At 51.3% G+C, this 13,935-nt stretch overlaps 1 protein-coding gene across 3 annotated transcripts; it reads right to left on the bottom strand.

Moving 5' to 3' along the window:
* Nucleotides 1–86: 86 nt before the first annotated feature.
* Nucleotides 87–13,612, bottom strand: LOC105493975 (heme oxygenase 1). 3 transcript variants are annotated; one of them, XM_071080496.1, is made up of 5 exons: nt 13,299–13,612; nt 11,044–11,164; nt 6,511–7,002; nt 4,344–4,443; nt 87–835 (listed from the first exon to the last, which is right to left on the bottom strand). In XM_071080496.1, exons 2-5 carry the CDS (start codon nt 11,161–11,163, stop codon nt 705–707), a joined length of 843 nt encoding a protein of 280 aa, XP_070936597.1. In that variant the 5' UTR covers nt 11,164; nt 13,299–13,612; the 3' UTR covers nt 87–704. The 3 variants fall into 3 exon arrangements, with proteins under 3 accessions (XP_070936597.1, XP_070936598.1, XP_070936599.1); XM_071080497.1 differs by lacking the exon at nt 13,299–13,612 and adding an exon at nt 11,249–11,270; XM_071080498.1 differs by lacking the exon at nt 4,344–4,443 and having other exon boundaries at nt 13,299–13,475.
* Nucleotides 13,613–13,935: the final 323 nt, after the last annotated feature.

Raw genomic sequence — 13,935 nt, 5'->3', positions numbered from 1 at the left:
CCATCACTACCTCTCCTACTGAGCACGCAAGTAGCCAGGGAGGAAAAGATCGGCTCCCCAAGAATAACAAAACCCATGAATAATACTTCAAGTTACTATCAGACAATGTTGTTTATTTTTTCACACAAAAGTTAGACCAAGGCCACAGTACCGTTAAACACCTCCCTCCCCACCCACGCATGGCTCAAAAACCACCCCAACCCTGCTATAAAAACAATAGAACACAACAAAAATACTGCATTTGAGGCTGAGCCAGGAACAGAGTGGCTCCAACAAAAATAAGACAAAAACACAAGACACAACATCTTTTCAGTTTTATGTAAAAATTGCCATGGCCCACGGGGAAAGTGGTCATGGCCGTGTCAACAAGGATACTTCAAACTCAGGACTTTTGGAGGTTTGAGACAGCTGCCACATCTAGGGTGTCTTCTAGGCTCTGCTGCAGGAACTGAGGATGCTGAAGGGCAGGGCTGGATCCTTTGGCCCACTCTGAAGTTTAGGCCATTGGCTGGATGTGCTTTTCGTTGGGGAAGATGCCATAGGCTCCTTCCTGCTTTCCAGAGAGAGGGACACAGTGAGAGGGATGGAGGCCCTGAAAGCCTCCAGTGCCCACGATAAGGAAGCCAGCTAAGAGATTTCCCTCTCTAGAAAGAAGGCCTTCCACTGGACAAAGTTCATGGCCCTGGGAGCCAGCATGCCTGCATTCACATGGCATAAAGCCCTACGGCAACTGTTGCCACCAGAAAGCTGAACGTAAGGATCCATCGGAGAAGCGGAGCCTGGGAGCGGGTGTTGAGCTGGGGCTTCCCTCTGGGAGTCTCCACGGGGGAAGAGTCTGAAAGAGAAAATGGGGCAAGGTCAATAACAGGTGGGCATGCATCAGGGTGTCTGACGTCATAGAAAAGCAAAGCAGAGTGGCCTCAGGATCTGTGGTACAGTCCCTGCTCAACGCCAGGATTCTGCAAGACCACAAACAGGTGTCCCTCTAGCCACTGCTTGAATACCTTCAAAGACAGGCAGCTCACTACTTCTCCAAGCTGTCTGTTATTCCCTGTGCAGCCAGGCCACATTGTGAAAACATTCTTGGGCCCAGGCATGGTTTTCAGACTTCTGCCTGCTCCCTTTCTTCTCCTTAAACTTTGCCAGCGATTAGGTCAGAGCTGTAAATCTTCCTCTCAAACTCACACATTTGCTAAGTATGGTGATGATGGAGCAGGAGCTAGAAAGCAGGAGCTCTTGCCGGGCGCGGTGGCTCAAGCCTGTAATCCCAGCACTTTGGGAGGCCGAGGCGGGTGGATCACGAGGTCAGGAGATCGAGACTATCCTGGCTAACATGGTGAAACCTTGTCTCTACTAAAAATACAAAAAACTAGCCGGGCGTGGTGGCGGGCGCCTGTAGTCTCAGCTACTTGGGAGGCTGAGGCGGGAGAATGGCGTGAACCCGGGAGGCGGAGCTTGCAGTGAGCCGAGATCACGCCACTGCACTCCAGCCTGGGAGACACAGCGAGACTCCGTCTCAAAAAAAAAAAAAAAAAAAAAAAAAGCAGGAGCTCTGAGGTCAAAATTCAAGTTCAGTTCCACCCCTGGTTATTAAAATATGATAGGCCAGAGCCAGCCATGCAGCCTGGGTAGATGTGCCTCCTCCTCAGGCACAGAGTGGGTGCTCTTAGGTCTTTAGAAGGAGGACAGAGTCCAGGGCAGGTCTCTGGAGCCAGAACAGCTGGGTTTGAATCCTAGCCCCGCCCTGGGCTATGAGGGGCTTTCCCAGAGAAAATAGGGCTGTAGGTCTGGTGGCCCAGGGCTGCGGTCACAGGAAGTAAAAGCAAGCATGTACACTGTGACATTTACATGTGTGTTGTTCATATTAAAGGCTCCTGCTCCTTCTGATGGATTAGGGGTATAGTTCTCAAATGTTTTGGTTCCAAAACCCCTTTATACTTAAATGCAACCAAGGATCCAGAAGAGCTTTTGTTTGTGTGAGTATAGCTATCACTATTTACAAAATTAGAAATTATAACTGAGAAATTCTTTCTTTTCTTTTTTTCTTTTTTTCTTTTTCTTTTTTTTTGAGATAGAGTCTTGCTCTGTTGCCCAGGCTAGAGTACAGTGGTGCAATCTCAGCTCACTGCAACCTCCGCCTCCCAGACTCAAGAGATTCTCCTGCCTCAGCCTCCCAAGTAGCTGGGATTACAGGTGTGCACCATCAAGCCCAGCTAATTTTTATATTTTAGTAGAGATGGGGTCTCACCACATTGGCCAAGCTGGTCTCAAACTCCTGACCTCAAGTGATCCCCCTGCCTCAGTCTCCCAAAGTGCTGGGATTACAGGCATAAGCCACTGTGCCTGGCCAAAACTGAGAAATTCTTAACATATAAGAACATACAGGCACACATTCCATGAGCCATCAAATCCATGAGAGAGCATCACATGTCACATAACCTTTGGAAAATGCCAACACATATTCATGAGAAAATAGTTTTTTTAAAAAGCCAAAAAAAAAAAAATCTGGGTGTGGTGGCACGTGCCTATAGTCCCAGTTACTCAGGAGAAGGTGGCAGAATCACTTGAACCTGGGAGTTGACGCTGCCGTGAGCTGTGTTTGTGCCACTACACTCCAGCCTGGGTGACAGAGCAAGACCCTGTCTCAAAAAAAAAAAAAAAAAAAATAGCAAACAAATAGTAGTAGTGTTATAAAAATAGCTTTGTCCTCACAGACCCCTTGAGGGGATACTAGGACTACCACCCCCCACAGGTAGGACACCACACTTTGAGAACTGATGCATTAGGGTGATGTCTCCCTACCCCACTAGATAGCCAAGCCCTCCGGGGTTACAGCCCCCCAGTAGAGGGGTCCGTGTGGTCTGGCACAAGTGAGAAAGCCACAAGCCAGGTTACGGTGGCACAGGAGGGGAGGCCTAATATAACCTGCCAGGAGGTAGCGCTAAGCCTTACCCCTTCATTGCTACCCATCCCAAAGCCACACTCCCTGCCTCAGTGTTTTAGGCTTAGTGAGGGTACATTTTGTGGAGCATTTTGGTCTTTTTGGAAGTTTCCAAGATGTTCTCACTGCAGCCAGCCTCGATCGTTCTTAGGCACATGAGGGAGGGGCTCACACACAACAAGACTCGGAAGGGACATCTCCCTGTGGCGGGTTCACAGCTGGATACAGGTCCCCACCTCCCTGGCCCACATCAGGGGACCAAAGGCCTAAAAAGGAGTCTAAATTAAGGGGGCGGGAGTTTCCCATGATTTCTGAGGGGTTCTTGTATACTTCTGACCCAGTGAACTAGAAGTAGCTGAACCTCACTGGATTTTCCAGGTGGGGAAACTAAGGCAGGGAGAAGTCTCATGGCTTGCCCAGAGCCACACACTGAAGGTTGACCCCAGGCCCTTTTGCCTGCCCTCCACTTTTCATACAAAAACATGCAGGTGGCCAGGCGCAGTGGCTCACGCCTGTAATCTCAGCACTTTGGGAGGCCGAGGTGGGCGGATCACCTGAGGTCAGGAGTTCGAGACCAGCCTGGCCAACATGGTGCAACCCCATCTCTGCTAAACATACAAAAAAAATTAGCCGGGCATGGTGGTGGGTGCCTGTAATCCCAGCTACCCGGGAGGCTGAGGGAGGCAGGAGAATTGCTTGAACCCGGGAGGCGGAGGTTGCAGTGAGCTGAGATAGCGCCACTGCACTCTAGCCTGGGGGAGACTCTATCTCCAAAAACAACCACCACCACCCAAAAAAACATTCAAGCTGGCATGGTGGCTCTCGCCTGTAATTGCAGCACTTGGGAGGCAGAGGCAGGAGGATCGCTTGAAGTCAGGTGTTCAAGACTGGCCTGGGCAACATAGGGGGAACCTGTCCTTACAGGGGCAGTGGGGTGAGGCAGCAGGAAACAACACCCACCACCAGCAAACATTCAGAAAACAGAAGAGTAGAGATACTAAGGCTGGGTGCGGTGGCTCACGCCTGTAATCCCAACACTTTGGGAGGCCGAGGTATGTGGATCCCGAGGTCAGGAGATGGAGACCATCCTGGCAACATGGTGAAACCTCGTCTCTACTAAAAATACAAAAAAAATTAGCCGGGCATGGTGGCGGGTGCCTGTAGTCCCAGCTACTTGGGAGGCTGAGGCAAGAGAATGGCGTGAACCCCGGGAGGCGGAGCTTGCAGTGAGCCGAGATCGTGCCACTGCACTCCAGCCTGGGCGACAGAGCGAGACTCCGTCTCAAAAATAAATAAATAAATAAATAAATAAATAAATAAATAGTAGAGATACTAGAGTCAGACAGTCAGGTCCCTCTCCATCTGTAGCCCAGAGGAAATGCCCCTCCCTGGATGCTCTCACCTTGCGCTTTGTTGCTGGCCCGCTGGCGAAGCCCTGGTGCCTGTGAGGGGCTCTGGTCCTTGGTGTCATGTGTCAGCAGCTCCTGCAACTCCTCAAAGAGCTAAAAGACAAAAGACACACATGCCTATCTCAGTAAGAGATGCTGCCAGGTCCCAGCTGAAGGTAGGACCTTAAGACAAGTTGTGTTAGGAAATATTTTGGAAATAACAAGATGGTAAGAAAAATATTGGCCGGGCGCAGTGGCTCACGCCTGTAATCCCAGCACTTTGGAAGGCCAAGGTGGGCACATCACGAGGTCAGGAGTTCGAGACCAGCCTAGCCAACATAGTGAAACCCCATCTCTACTAAAGATACAAAAAATTAGCTGGGTGTGGTAGCACATGCCTGTAATCCCAGTTACTCGGGAGGCTGAGGCAGGAAAATTGCTTGAACCTGGTAGGCGGAGGTTGCAGTGAGCCAAGATTGTGCCATTGCACTCCAGCCTGGGTGACAGGGTGAGACTCTGTCTCAAATAAATAAATAATATTCATGTCCCTTTCATCCACCTTAAGAGATAAGATGTTCCAAGCCCAATTGACTCCCCTGCCTGCTCTTGCCCTCCCAACTGATAACAATGATCCTGGATCACTGTGGCCACCCATGTCCTTAGCCTGTGTCTCCGTGCAAAAGGCTGCGTTGCTTGTTTTGAAATAATATTAAGTGGTATCCTTGTATATGCACTCTTCTGCGGCTGCTTTCTTCCCTTGAATTTAGATTTGCTAAATTCAGCCTTGGTGAGGTGTGCTGAATGGTATTTGTTAGCCTTGCAGATGAGGAAACTGTAGCTCCTACAGGTTAAGTGCTTTGCCCAAGGACTGACCCAGAGGTCAGGCACCAAGAGCCGTTTGTTTGTTTTTATTTTTGAGACAGAGTCTTGCTTTGTTGCCGTTGCCCAGGCTGGCGTGCAGTAGCACTATCATGGCTTACTGTAGCCTTGACCTCCTGGGCTCAAGCAATCCTCCCACTTCAGCCTCCCAAGTAGCTGGGACTACAGCTGCACGCTACTATATCTGGCTTTTTTTTTTTTTCATTTTTGTGTAGAGATGGGGTCTCACTGTGTTACCAGGGCTGGGCTCAAGCCACTTTCCTGCTTTGGCCTCCCAAAGTGTTGGTATTATAGGCGCGAGCCTGAGAGCCAGTTCTGACCCCAATCCCTTTTCTTTAAAAAAATTTTTTTTAATTTTTTTTTTTTTTTTTTTTTTTTTTGATAGAGACAGGGTCTTGCCATGTTGCTCAGGCTAGTCTAAAACTCCTGAGCTCAAGCAATCCACCCACCTTGGCTTCCCAAAGAGCTGGGATTACAGGCGTGAGCCACTGTACCTGGCCTCCCTTTTCTTTTGATTACACTTCCCTGAAAAACAGATTTTCTTCCTCCAAGACTGATTGGATTTTCTGAGGGGGTGGGGTGGAAGGGAAAGGCCTTGTTCCGTAACAGGGGCCAGGACCAGAATCTTCTGCAATCCAAGGCTGGGATTAGGGAGCCAGGAGGGCATGAGCCCTAGCCCCAGGCCCCATGGCACCTCCAGGGGCTGGCAGAGAGAGAAGGCTCTATGACATCTGGTTAGAAGGATCCCCTCCACCTCTGCCTAAGAATTCATCCTTCCAGGCTTTGCCCAAACCCCACCTTCCCCCTGGATTTGAGACACTTGTAGAAAGAGGTAAACCTCTTTGGCTAGGCTGAGAGTCCCTGGAAGGCAGAGGCCACCTGTAACCCTGGGAGTGCCAACCTGGCTACACACTAGTGCACACACAACTTATACGTTGCCACAGACCGTTGTCACGGAGAGCTACAACTGATTCTCATGTCCCATTATGACAGTAGTGAAAATTTGAGGGCTTCCTCTTGTGCCAGACACTGATGTGGGGACTTCACTGCTGTAAACTCACTCAAGCCTTAAAAGTCTAAGATAGAGGTACCATTATTATCCCTATTTTACAGATAGGGAAACTGAGGTACAGAGAGATTAAGCATTTGCCCAAGATCACCCAGCTAGTAAGTGGCAGTGCTGGAACCCTGGTTCCCTGTGTTAACCATGACCCATACCACCCTTCCCTACAATGAGAAGGATCCCTTGGAGAAAGGAACAGTGGGGGAAGCAGAGGCTGCCCCAGGATGCCCAACCCTCACCTGGATGTTGAGCAGGAACGCAGTCTTGGCCTCTTCTATCACCCTCTGCCTGACCGAGGGAGTCATCTCCAGGGAGTTCATGCGGGAGCGGTAGAGCTGCTTGAACTTGGTGGCACTGGCAATGTTGGGGAAGGTGAAGAAGGCCAGGCCCTCGCCAGAGCTGGGCAGGTCCAGGGCTTTCTGAGCAATCTTCTTGAGCATCTGGCCCCCAGACAGGTCACCCAGGTAGCGGGTGTAGGCGTGGGCCACCAGCAGCTCGGGCTCTGTGCGCCCCACCTCGCGGAGCCGCTTCACATAGCGCTGCATTGCCGGTGTGTAGGGGATGACTTCCTGCCAGCGGGGCCCGTACCAGAAGGCCAGATCCTGCTCCAGGGCGGCCTTGCGGTGCAGCTCTTCTGGGAAGTAGACAGGGGCGAAGACTGGGCTCTCCTTGTTGCGCTCAATCTCCTCCTCCAGGGCCACATAGATGTGGTGCAGGGAGGCCATCACCAGCTGAAAGCAGAGTGAGCAGGTCAGGCCGCCAGCCACATAGAAGACCCCCACCTCTGTCCGTCCCCTCCACTACTGCCTTTGGAAAGGCCCTCATCACTTCTCAGCTGGGCTCTGACTCCTTCTGCCACCCCTCACTACAATCCTTTTCACACAGCAGCCAGAGGGATTTTTATAAGAGAAAAAGACAATCATGCACTTTCTCAGCCTAAAACCCTTTTACCCCACTGGGCAAAACAAGCAACCTAATTGAATCCTTATATAAAGATCCAACAAACTGGCCTGGTGCAGTGGCTCAAACCCCTGTAATCCCTGCACTTTGGGAGGCTAAGGTGGGAGGACTGCTTAAAGCCAGGAGTCTGAGAACAGCCCGGGCAATCCCACCTCTACAAAAAATTCTTTTAAAAAACTAGCTGACTGGGGCCGGGTGCGGTGGCTCACGCCTGTAATCCCAGCACTTTGGGAGGCCAAGGCGGGCGGATCACAAGGTCAGGAGATCAAGACCATCCTGGTTAACACGGTGAAGCCCTGTCTCTACTAAAAATACAAAAAAAAATTAGCTGGGCTTGATGGCTGGTGCCTGTAATCCCAGCTACTACTTGAGAGGCTGAGGCAGGAGAATGGTGTGAACCCGGGAGGCGGAGCTTGCAGTGAGCCCAGATCACGCCACTGCACTCCAGTCTGGGCGACGGAACGAGACTCTGTCTCAAAAATAAATAGCCGGGCGCGGTGGCTCAAGCCTGTAATCCCAGCACTTTGGGAGGCCGAGACGGGCGGATCACGAGGTCAGGAGATCGAGACCATCCTGGCTAACACGGTGAAATCCCGTCTCTACTAAAAAATACAAAAAACTAGCCGGGCGAGGTGGCGGGCGCCTGTAGTCCCAGCTACTCAGGAGGCTGAGGCAGGAGAATGGCATAAATCCAGGAGGCGGAGCTTGCAGTGAGCTGAGATCCAGCCACTGCATTCCAGCCTGGGTGACAGAGCAAGACTCCATCTCAAAAATAAATAAATAAATAAAATAAAAATAAATAAGTAAATAAATACATAAAAATTTAAAAAACTAGCCAGCTGGGTGTGGTGGCTCACACCTGTAATCCCAGCACTTTGGGAGGCTGAGTCGGGGGGATCACAAGATCAGGAATTCAAGACCAACATAGCCAACAGACCAGCCTGGGCAATATGGTGAAACCCCATCTCTACTAAAAGCAAAATTAGCCGGGCATGGTGGTGGACGCCTATAATCACAGTTACTCGGGAGGCTGAGTCAGGAGAATTGCTTGAACCCAGGAGGCAGAGATTGCAGTGAGTCAAGATCGTGCCATTGCACTCCAGCCTGGGTGACAGAGTGAGACTCTGACTCAAAAAAAAAAAAAAAAAAAATTAACGAGGTATGGTGCTGCATGCCTGTAGTCCCAGCTACTCCAGAAGCTGAGGCAGGGGGATCACTTGAGCCCAGGATTTCAAGGTTGCAATGAGCTGTGATCATATCACTGTACTCCAGCTTGGGGAACAGAGTGAGCAAGACCCTGTCTCAAAAAAAAAAAAAAAACCTCCAACAAAGGAATTGCTATTCCCTTTTTACAGAAAAGGAAACTAAGACTCAGAGAGGGTATGACACATGGAGGTTGCACAGCTAGTAAGAAATGAAACTGGATTGAAGACCGGGCATTGCTATGGACCCACCATGGCTCAGGAGAGGGGAATAGCTGAAATGGAAGTGGTTAAAGGAGATTGGCCATGTGCTTCTGGCTTTTGACCTCTACGTGACCAACTACAGGGCACAATTCTCCTTCCTAGAGGCCTGTTCTGAACCCCACCACCTCTGGATGCTGGGCTGGGGCAACAGGTCCTGAGGGTACCTTGGATTGGGGCACTAACTCCCGTTACACATTAATACGCCCGTTTGAATTTGAAGGAGGACAAAGTTAAGACGTTCAGGTTGGAGGTTCCAAGTTATTTCTGAGCCGTAAACATTCAAAGCAGCTCTGTTCCATGAGGGGACAAAGCCAGGGAGCCTGGTACAAAAGAGCCTGGGTTTTTCAGTGTGACCGACCTCGTTCTCACCCAGCTCTGCCGGTCCTTAGCTGTGTGACCATGGGTGACCCGCTTGCTCTCTCTGGTCCCAGCTTCCTATCCTATCCTAGAGCAGATGGTCAGAGGTCTGTGTGACTGTGCTAGCCAATTGTGCTAGTCCGTTCCCTCACCTGCCACATACTAGATGGGGCTGGTGTGAGGATTAAGTGAGAGGGTCTGGGCCAGCACAGAGGGCAGCCTGGCACTTAGCGCTCCCGTGAGAAAGGCTGTGATAACTTCCACATCCACCAGCTTAATGTAAGCAAGCACTGGATTCTCTCACGGATCTTGGTGCCTCCTTGGAACCCTGTGACTTAGAGGCAAAATCCAAAGTCTAAGCTGGCTGGGGATAGCATATTCCAGCATTCACCTCCCTGCACCCACTGCCTTCAGCCACACTGCAGCAACTGGGTGTACCTCATCTTCTTAAGGGAGAGGGGAGGAGGATGAGGAAGACCCATTACAGGCCCAAGGACCCCACCCAGCCTGGAACCACAGGTTAAATCTCTCCTAATTAGGCCGGGCGGGGTGGCTCAAGCCTGTAATCCCAGCACTTTGGGAGGCTGAGACGGGTGGATCACGAGGTCAGGAGATCGAGACCATCCTGGCTGACACGGTGAAACCCCGTCTCTACTAAAAAATACAAAAAACTAGCCGGGCGAGGTGGCGGGCGCCTGTAGTCCCAGCTACTCGGGAGGCTGAGGCAGGAGAATGGCAGGAACCCAGGAGGCGGAGCTTGCAGTGAGCTGAGATCCGGCCACTGCACTCCAGCCTGGGCGACAGAGCGAGACTCCGTCTCAAAAAAAAAAAAAAAACTCTCCTAATTAAAGTATGTCTCAGTCGGGCGGTGGTTCACACCTGTAATCCCAGCACTTTGGGAGGCCAGGGCTGATGGATCATCTGAGGTCAGGAGTACAAGACCAGCCTGGCCGACATGGTGAAACCCCATCTCTACTAAAAAAAAAAAAAAAAAAAATTAGCCAGGTGTGGTGGTGGGCACCTGTAGTCCCAGCTACTCTGGAGGCTGAAGCAGGAGAATCGCTTGCACCCAGGAGGCGGAGGTTTCAGGGCACCGAGATCTTGCCATTGCACTCCAGCCTGGGCAACAGAGTGAGACTCTGTCTCAAATGAAATAAAATAAAATAAAATAAAAATAAAGCATGTCTCATGTTGGAAGTAGGGGGTGGCAGAGGGTACAGATTGCAAAAGGGACTGGGGTGAAGGTGGTGGCATATAGCTCCCCACTCCCCACTCCCACACCCTCTGTTCAACCTGAACAAGCCTTTCCCCACACTGATGTTTTAACACCCAGTATCTTCCCGGTTCTTCGTCAAGTGCTTCCTTCTATTTGCATGAATTTCACAACAGTGCTGGGAAACAGCAAAATCAGTACCTGGCAATATAGTGGGTGCTTATGAAAACCCTGCTGTTGAAATCCTCTTTTACAGATGGGGAAAAGGTGGCTTAGGGAGATTAGATGAGGCACCCTCAGTCTCACTGTTAGAAAAGGGTTCTGTTAAGGCTCCAACCTATATTACTCCTCATCTTCAGAGGCAAATTAGAGTTAGGTCAGGAGTACAAGCTCTTGGTTGATTTCAGCCTTTTCCATTTACTGGCTGTGTGACCTTCTGTTAGTCACTCTCTGAGCCTTCCAGTCCTCATCTTTCTCATCAGGGTTGAAGCACAGATTACAAACCAAGTGTACAAAATGCCCAACATGGAACCAGTGCTCAGTCAATGGCACTGCTGCCCCAGTCCCTCCACAACACTACAGAGCAGGCTGAACTTGCTGTGTGACCTTGGATAACTCACCTTCCCTCTCTGAGCCTCAGTGTCATTTTTAAGATGATTCCATTGGATATGCTCATCTGGTCCCTCAGCATCCCCACTTAAACCACTGGCCTGAGCCTTGAGCCCACCCACACCTGCCACACCCTCCACCAGGGCTAGTCCCACCAAGCCACATACCTTGAAGCCCTCTCGGGTCACCTGGCCCTTCTGAAAGTTCCTCATGAACTCAGCATTCTCTGCCTGGGTGTGCACCTCCTTGGTGGCCTCCTTCAGGGCCTCTGACAAATCCTGGGGCATGCTGAGGAGGAAATGGGATAGGTGAACACAAAGCTGGCTGGGGGTGGGGTCCTTCCCAACTGCTGAGCTCGGGGGAGCCACCCACCTGTAAGCAGGCCTCCAAGGACTCCCATTCTTATTCAGGCCACATTCCCAATCGCTTTAAGATGCAGCCTTGTGGCTGGGTGCAGTGGCTCACGCCTGTAATCCCAGCACCTGGGAGGCCAAGGTGGGCGGATCACCTGAGGTCAGGAGTTCCAGACCAGCCTGGCAAACATGGTGAAACCCCATCTCTACTAAAAATACAAAATTAGCCAGGAATGGTGGCGGGTGCCTGTAATCCCGGCGATTATGCCTATAACTGCTTGAACACCGGAAGCAAATGTTGCAGTGAGCTGAGATCACACCACTGCACTCCAGCCTTGGTGACAGAGAAACTCCATCTCAAAAAAAAAAAAAAAGAAAAAGAAAAAAAAAGGGCCAAGCATGGTGGCTCACACCTGTAATCCTAGCACTTTGGGAGGCCAAGGCGGACAGATCACCTGAGGTCAGGAGTTTGAGCCCAGCCTGGCCAACATTGGTGAAACCCTATCTCTACTAAAAATACAAAAAAAAAAAAAAAAAAATTAGCCGGGTGTGGTGTTGGGCACCTGTAATCCCAACTACTCAGGAGGCTGAGGCAGGAGAATAGCTTGAACCCAGGAGGTGGAGGTTGCAGTGAGCCGAGATTGCACCACTGCACTCCAGCCTGGTGACAGAGCAAGACTCCATCTCAAAAAAAAAAAAAAAAAAACCCAGAATCCACAACAACAAAAAAACAAATTCAGGCTGGGCATGGTGACTCTTGCAGCCTTGTAAACACTCGTCAGTCATTAAAACACTAACTAGGCCAGGCGCGGGCGCGGTGGCTCAAGCCTGTAATCCCAGCACTTTGGGAGGCCGAGACGGGCGGACCACGAGGTCAGGAGATTGAGACCATCCTGGCTAACATGGTGAAACCCCGTCTCTACTAAAAAATACAAAAAACTAGCCAGGCGAGGTGGCGGGTGCCTGTAGTCCCAGCTACTCGGGAGGCTGAGGCGGGAGAATGGCGTGAACCGGGGAGGCGGAGCTGGCAGTGAGGTGAGATCCGGCCACTGCACTCCAGCCTGGGTGACAGAGCGAGACTCTGTCTCGAAAAAAAATAAAAAATAAATAAAACACTAAATAATACAGTCCCCCAAACCAAGGGGGAAATCCTGGTACCGGTAGTTCCCAGTGGAGCGGAGGAGGAGGTATAGCATAACCGAGGAAAAAGCAGAGGCCCCATGAACGCGCATCTCAAAGTTTGTAATTGGCTTTTAGACCCAATATTTAATTCAGTTATTTTGTTAAAGTTTCAGATGCAAATCTCATGACCCCCCTATCATGTTATGCTCATCATGAAGACGTCAGGGTTAAAAATTCTGAAAAATTCTGCTTTAGTTAAAGAAAAAGTCTCTCCGGGAGTATTTCTGTCATGGGTCCGTATCCCTGCATCCCCATAGAACTGTCATTTTTCCCTTTCCTCCCGCCCTGCTTCCCGGAACATCATCCCCTGTTCTACAACACAGCTGGTCCAATTCTTGGGAGAAGCGGCATGCGCCTGTAAGTCCCAGCTAACTCTGGGGGCTGAGGTGGGAGGATGCTTGAGCCCAGGAGTTAAAAAAAAAAAAAAAAAACTAAGAAATTCTTGAAAGAAGGGAACGAGCGAGACCTGGAGGTGGGCAGGCCAAGGTTCAACCCCCAGTTCTGACACCTGCTGACTGAGTACTCTAGGGCGTGTCGCCTGCCTGAACTGGGCAATCCTTATTTGTGAGACGCGGAACACCGTAGCCAGGGTGATGTCTGGCTCAGGTCCTCCGTAGCTAGTGAGGGACAGATGCCACCAAGAGAACCAAGCATGCTCTCCCAGGCTAGCGGAGCCCCAGGGATCTAGATTCAGCAGACAGCAGCTCCAAGCACACCTCAAAAGTTGGATTAAAACAAAATTGACTCCCTCACAGGGAAACCCCAGAGATCTAGATTCAGCAGAGAGCAACTCCAAACACACCTCGAAAGTTGGATTTAACAAAAACTGGCTACCTCAAAGGCTGGATACTCTAAGGACACTCCCATCTTGGTCCCCAACCGCATACCAGGGTGCCAGGCATGTAAATCACCGTTCCTCCCTCCAGCCACCCTACGGGCACAGGCAGGATCAGAACCCCGCGCCTCCTGACTCCAGGGCCCAAGTTTCTGGCTCCCGGGCTCTGTCGCTGCGTGGCAGTGTCCCGGGTGGGACTGGGACGCCAGCTGGGAGGGGAGGGAAAGGCGCCCGTCCCGCGCCCCGCGCTTGCCTGTCGGGTTGCAGACGCTCCATCCGGCCGGTGCTGGGCTCGTTCGTGCTGGCTCCGCGGGCGGCGGCTGCTCTGAGGACGCTCGAGAGGAGGCAGGCGTTGACTGTGCCGGAGCCGCGACCGGTCACATTTATGCTCGGCGGGTCACGTGGGCCAGGCGGAACAGCTGAGGCCCACTTTCTGGCCGGGCGTTGCAACACCCGCAGGGCCCGCACCCAGCCCGCCCCGGGCCAGTGTGGGGTGGAGAGGAGCAGTCATATGACCCTGGGGAAACAAAGTCTGGCCATAGACTTTTAGAAAAAAAAAAAACACACACACACACACCTTAAGGAAATCTGAGAAGCTGCAGCCTCTGGGTGTGATTTTGCTCCTTCCAGAGCCCCCCCTTCTGCTCCCTGTCCCCTTGGGACTTGAGGCACCCCAGGCGTCCCAGAAG

Source organism: Macaca nemestrina, chromosome 15 (genome assembly GCF_043159975.1).
Source record: "Macaca nemestrina isolate mMacNem1 chromosome 15, mMacNem.hap1, whole genome shotgun sequence".
Lineage (NCBI taxonomy): Eukaryota > Metazoa > Chordata > Mammalia > Primates > Cercopithecidae > Macaca > Macaca nemestrina.
This window is presented reverse-complemented; position numbering and strand designations above follow the sequence as displayed.

Coding starts and splice junctions, on each gene's coding strand:
- LOC105493975 (XM_071080496.1), bottom strand. CDS start 11,163: ATGCCCCAGGATTTGTCAGAGGCCCTGAAGGAGGCCACCAAGGAGGTG. Junction 7,003..11,043: donor TGACCCGAGAGGGCTTCAAG/GTATGTGGCTTG, acceptor CTCTGCTTTCAG/CTGGTGATGGCCTCCCTGCA. Junction 4,444..6,510: donor CGTTCCTGCTCAACATCCAG/GTGAGGGTTGGG, acceptor TTTGTCTTTTAG/CTCTTTGAGGAGTTGCAGGA.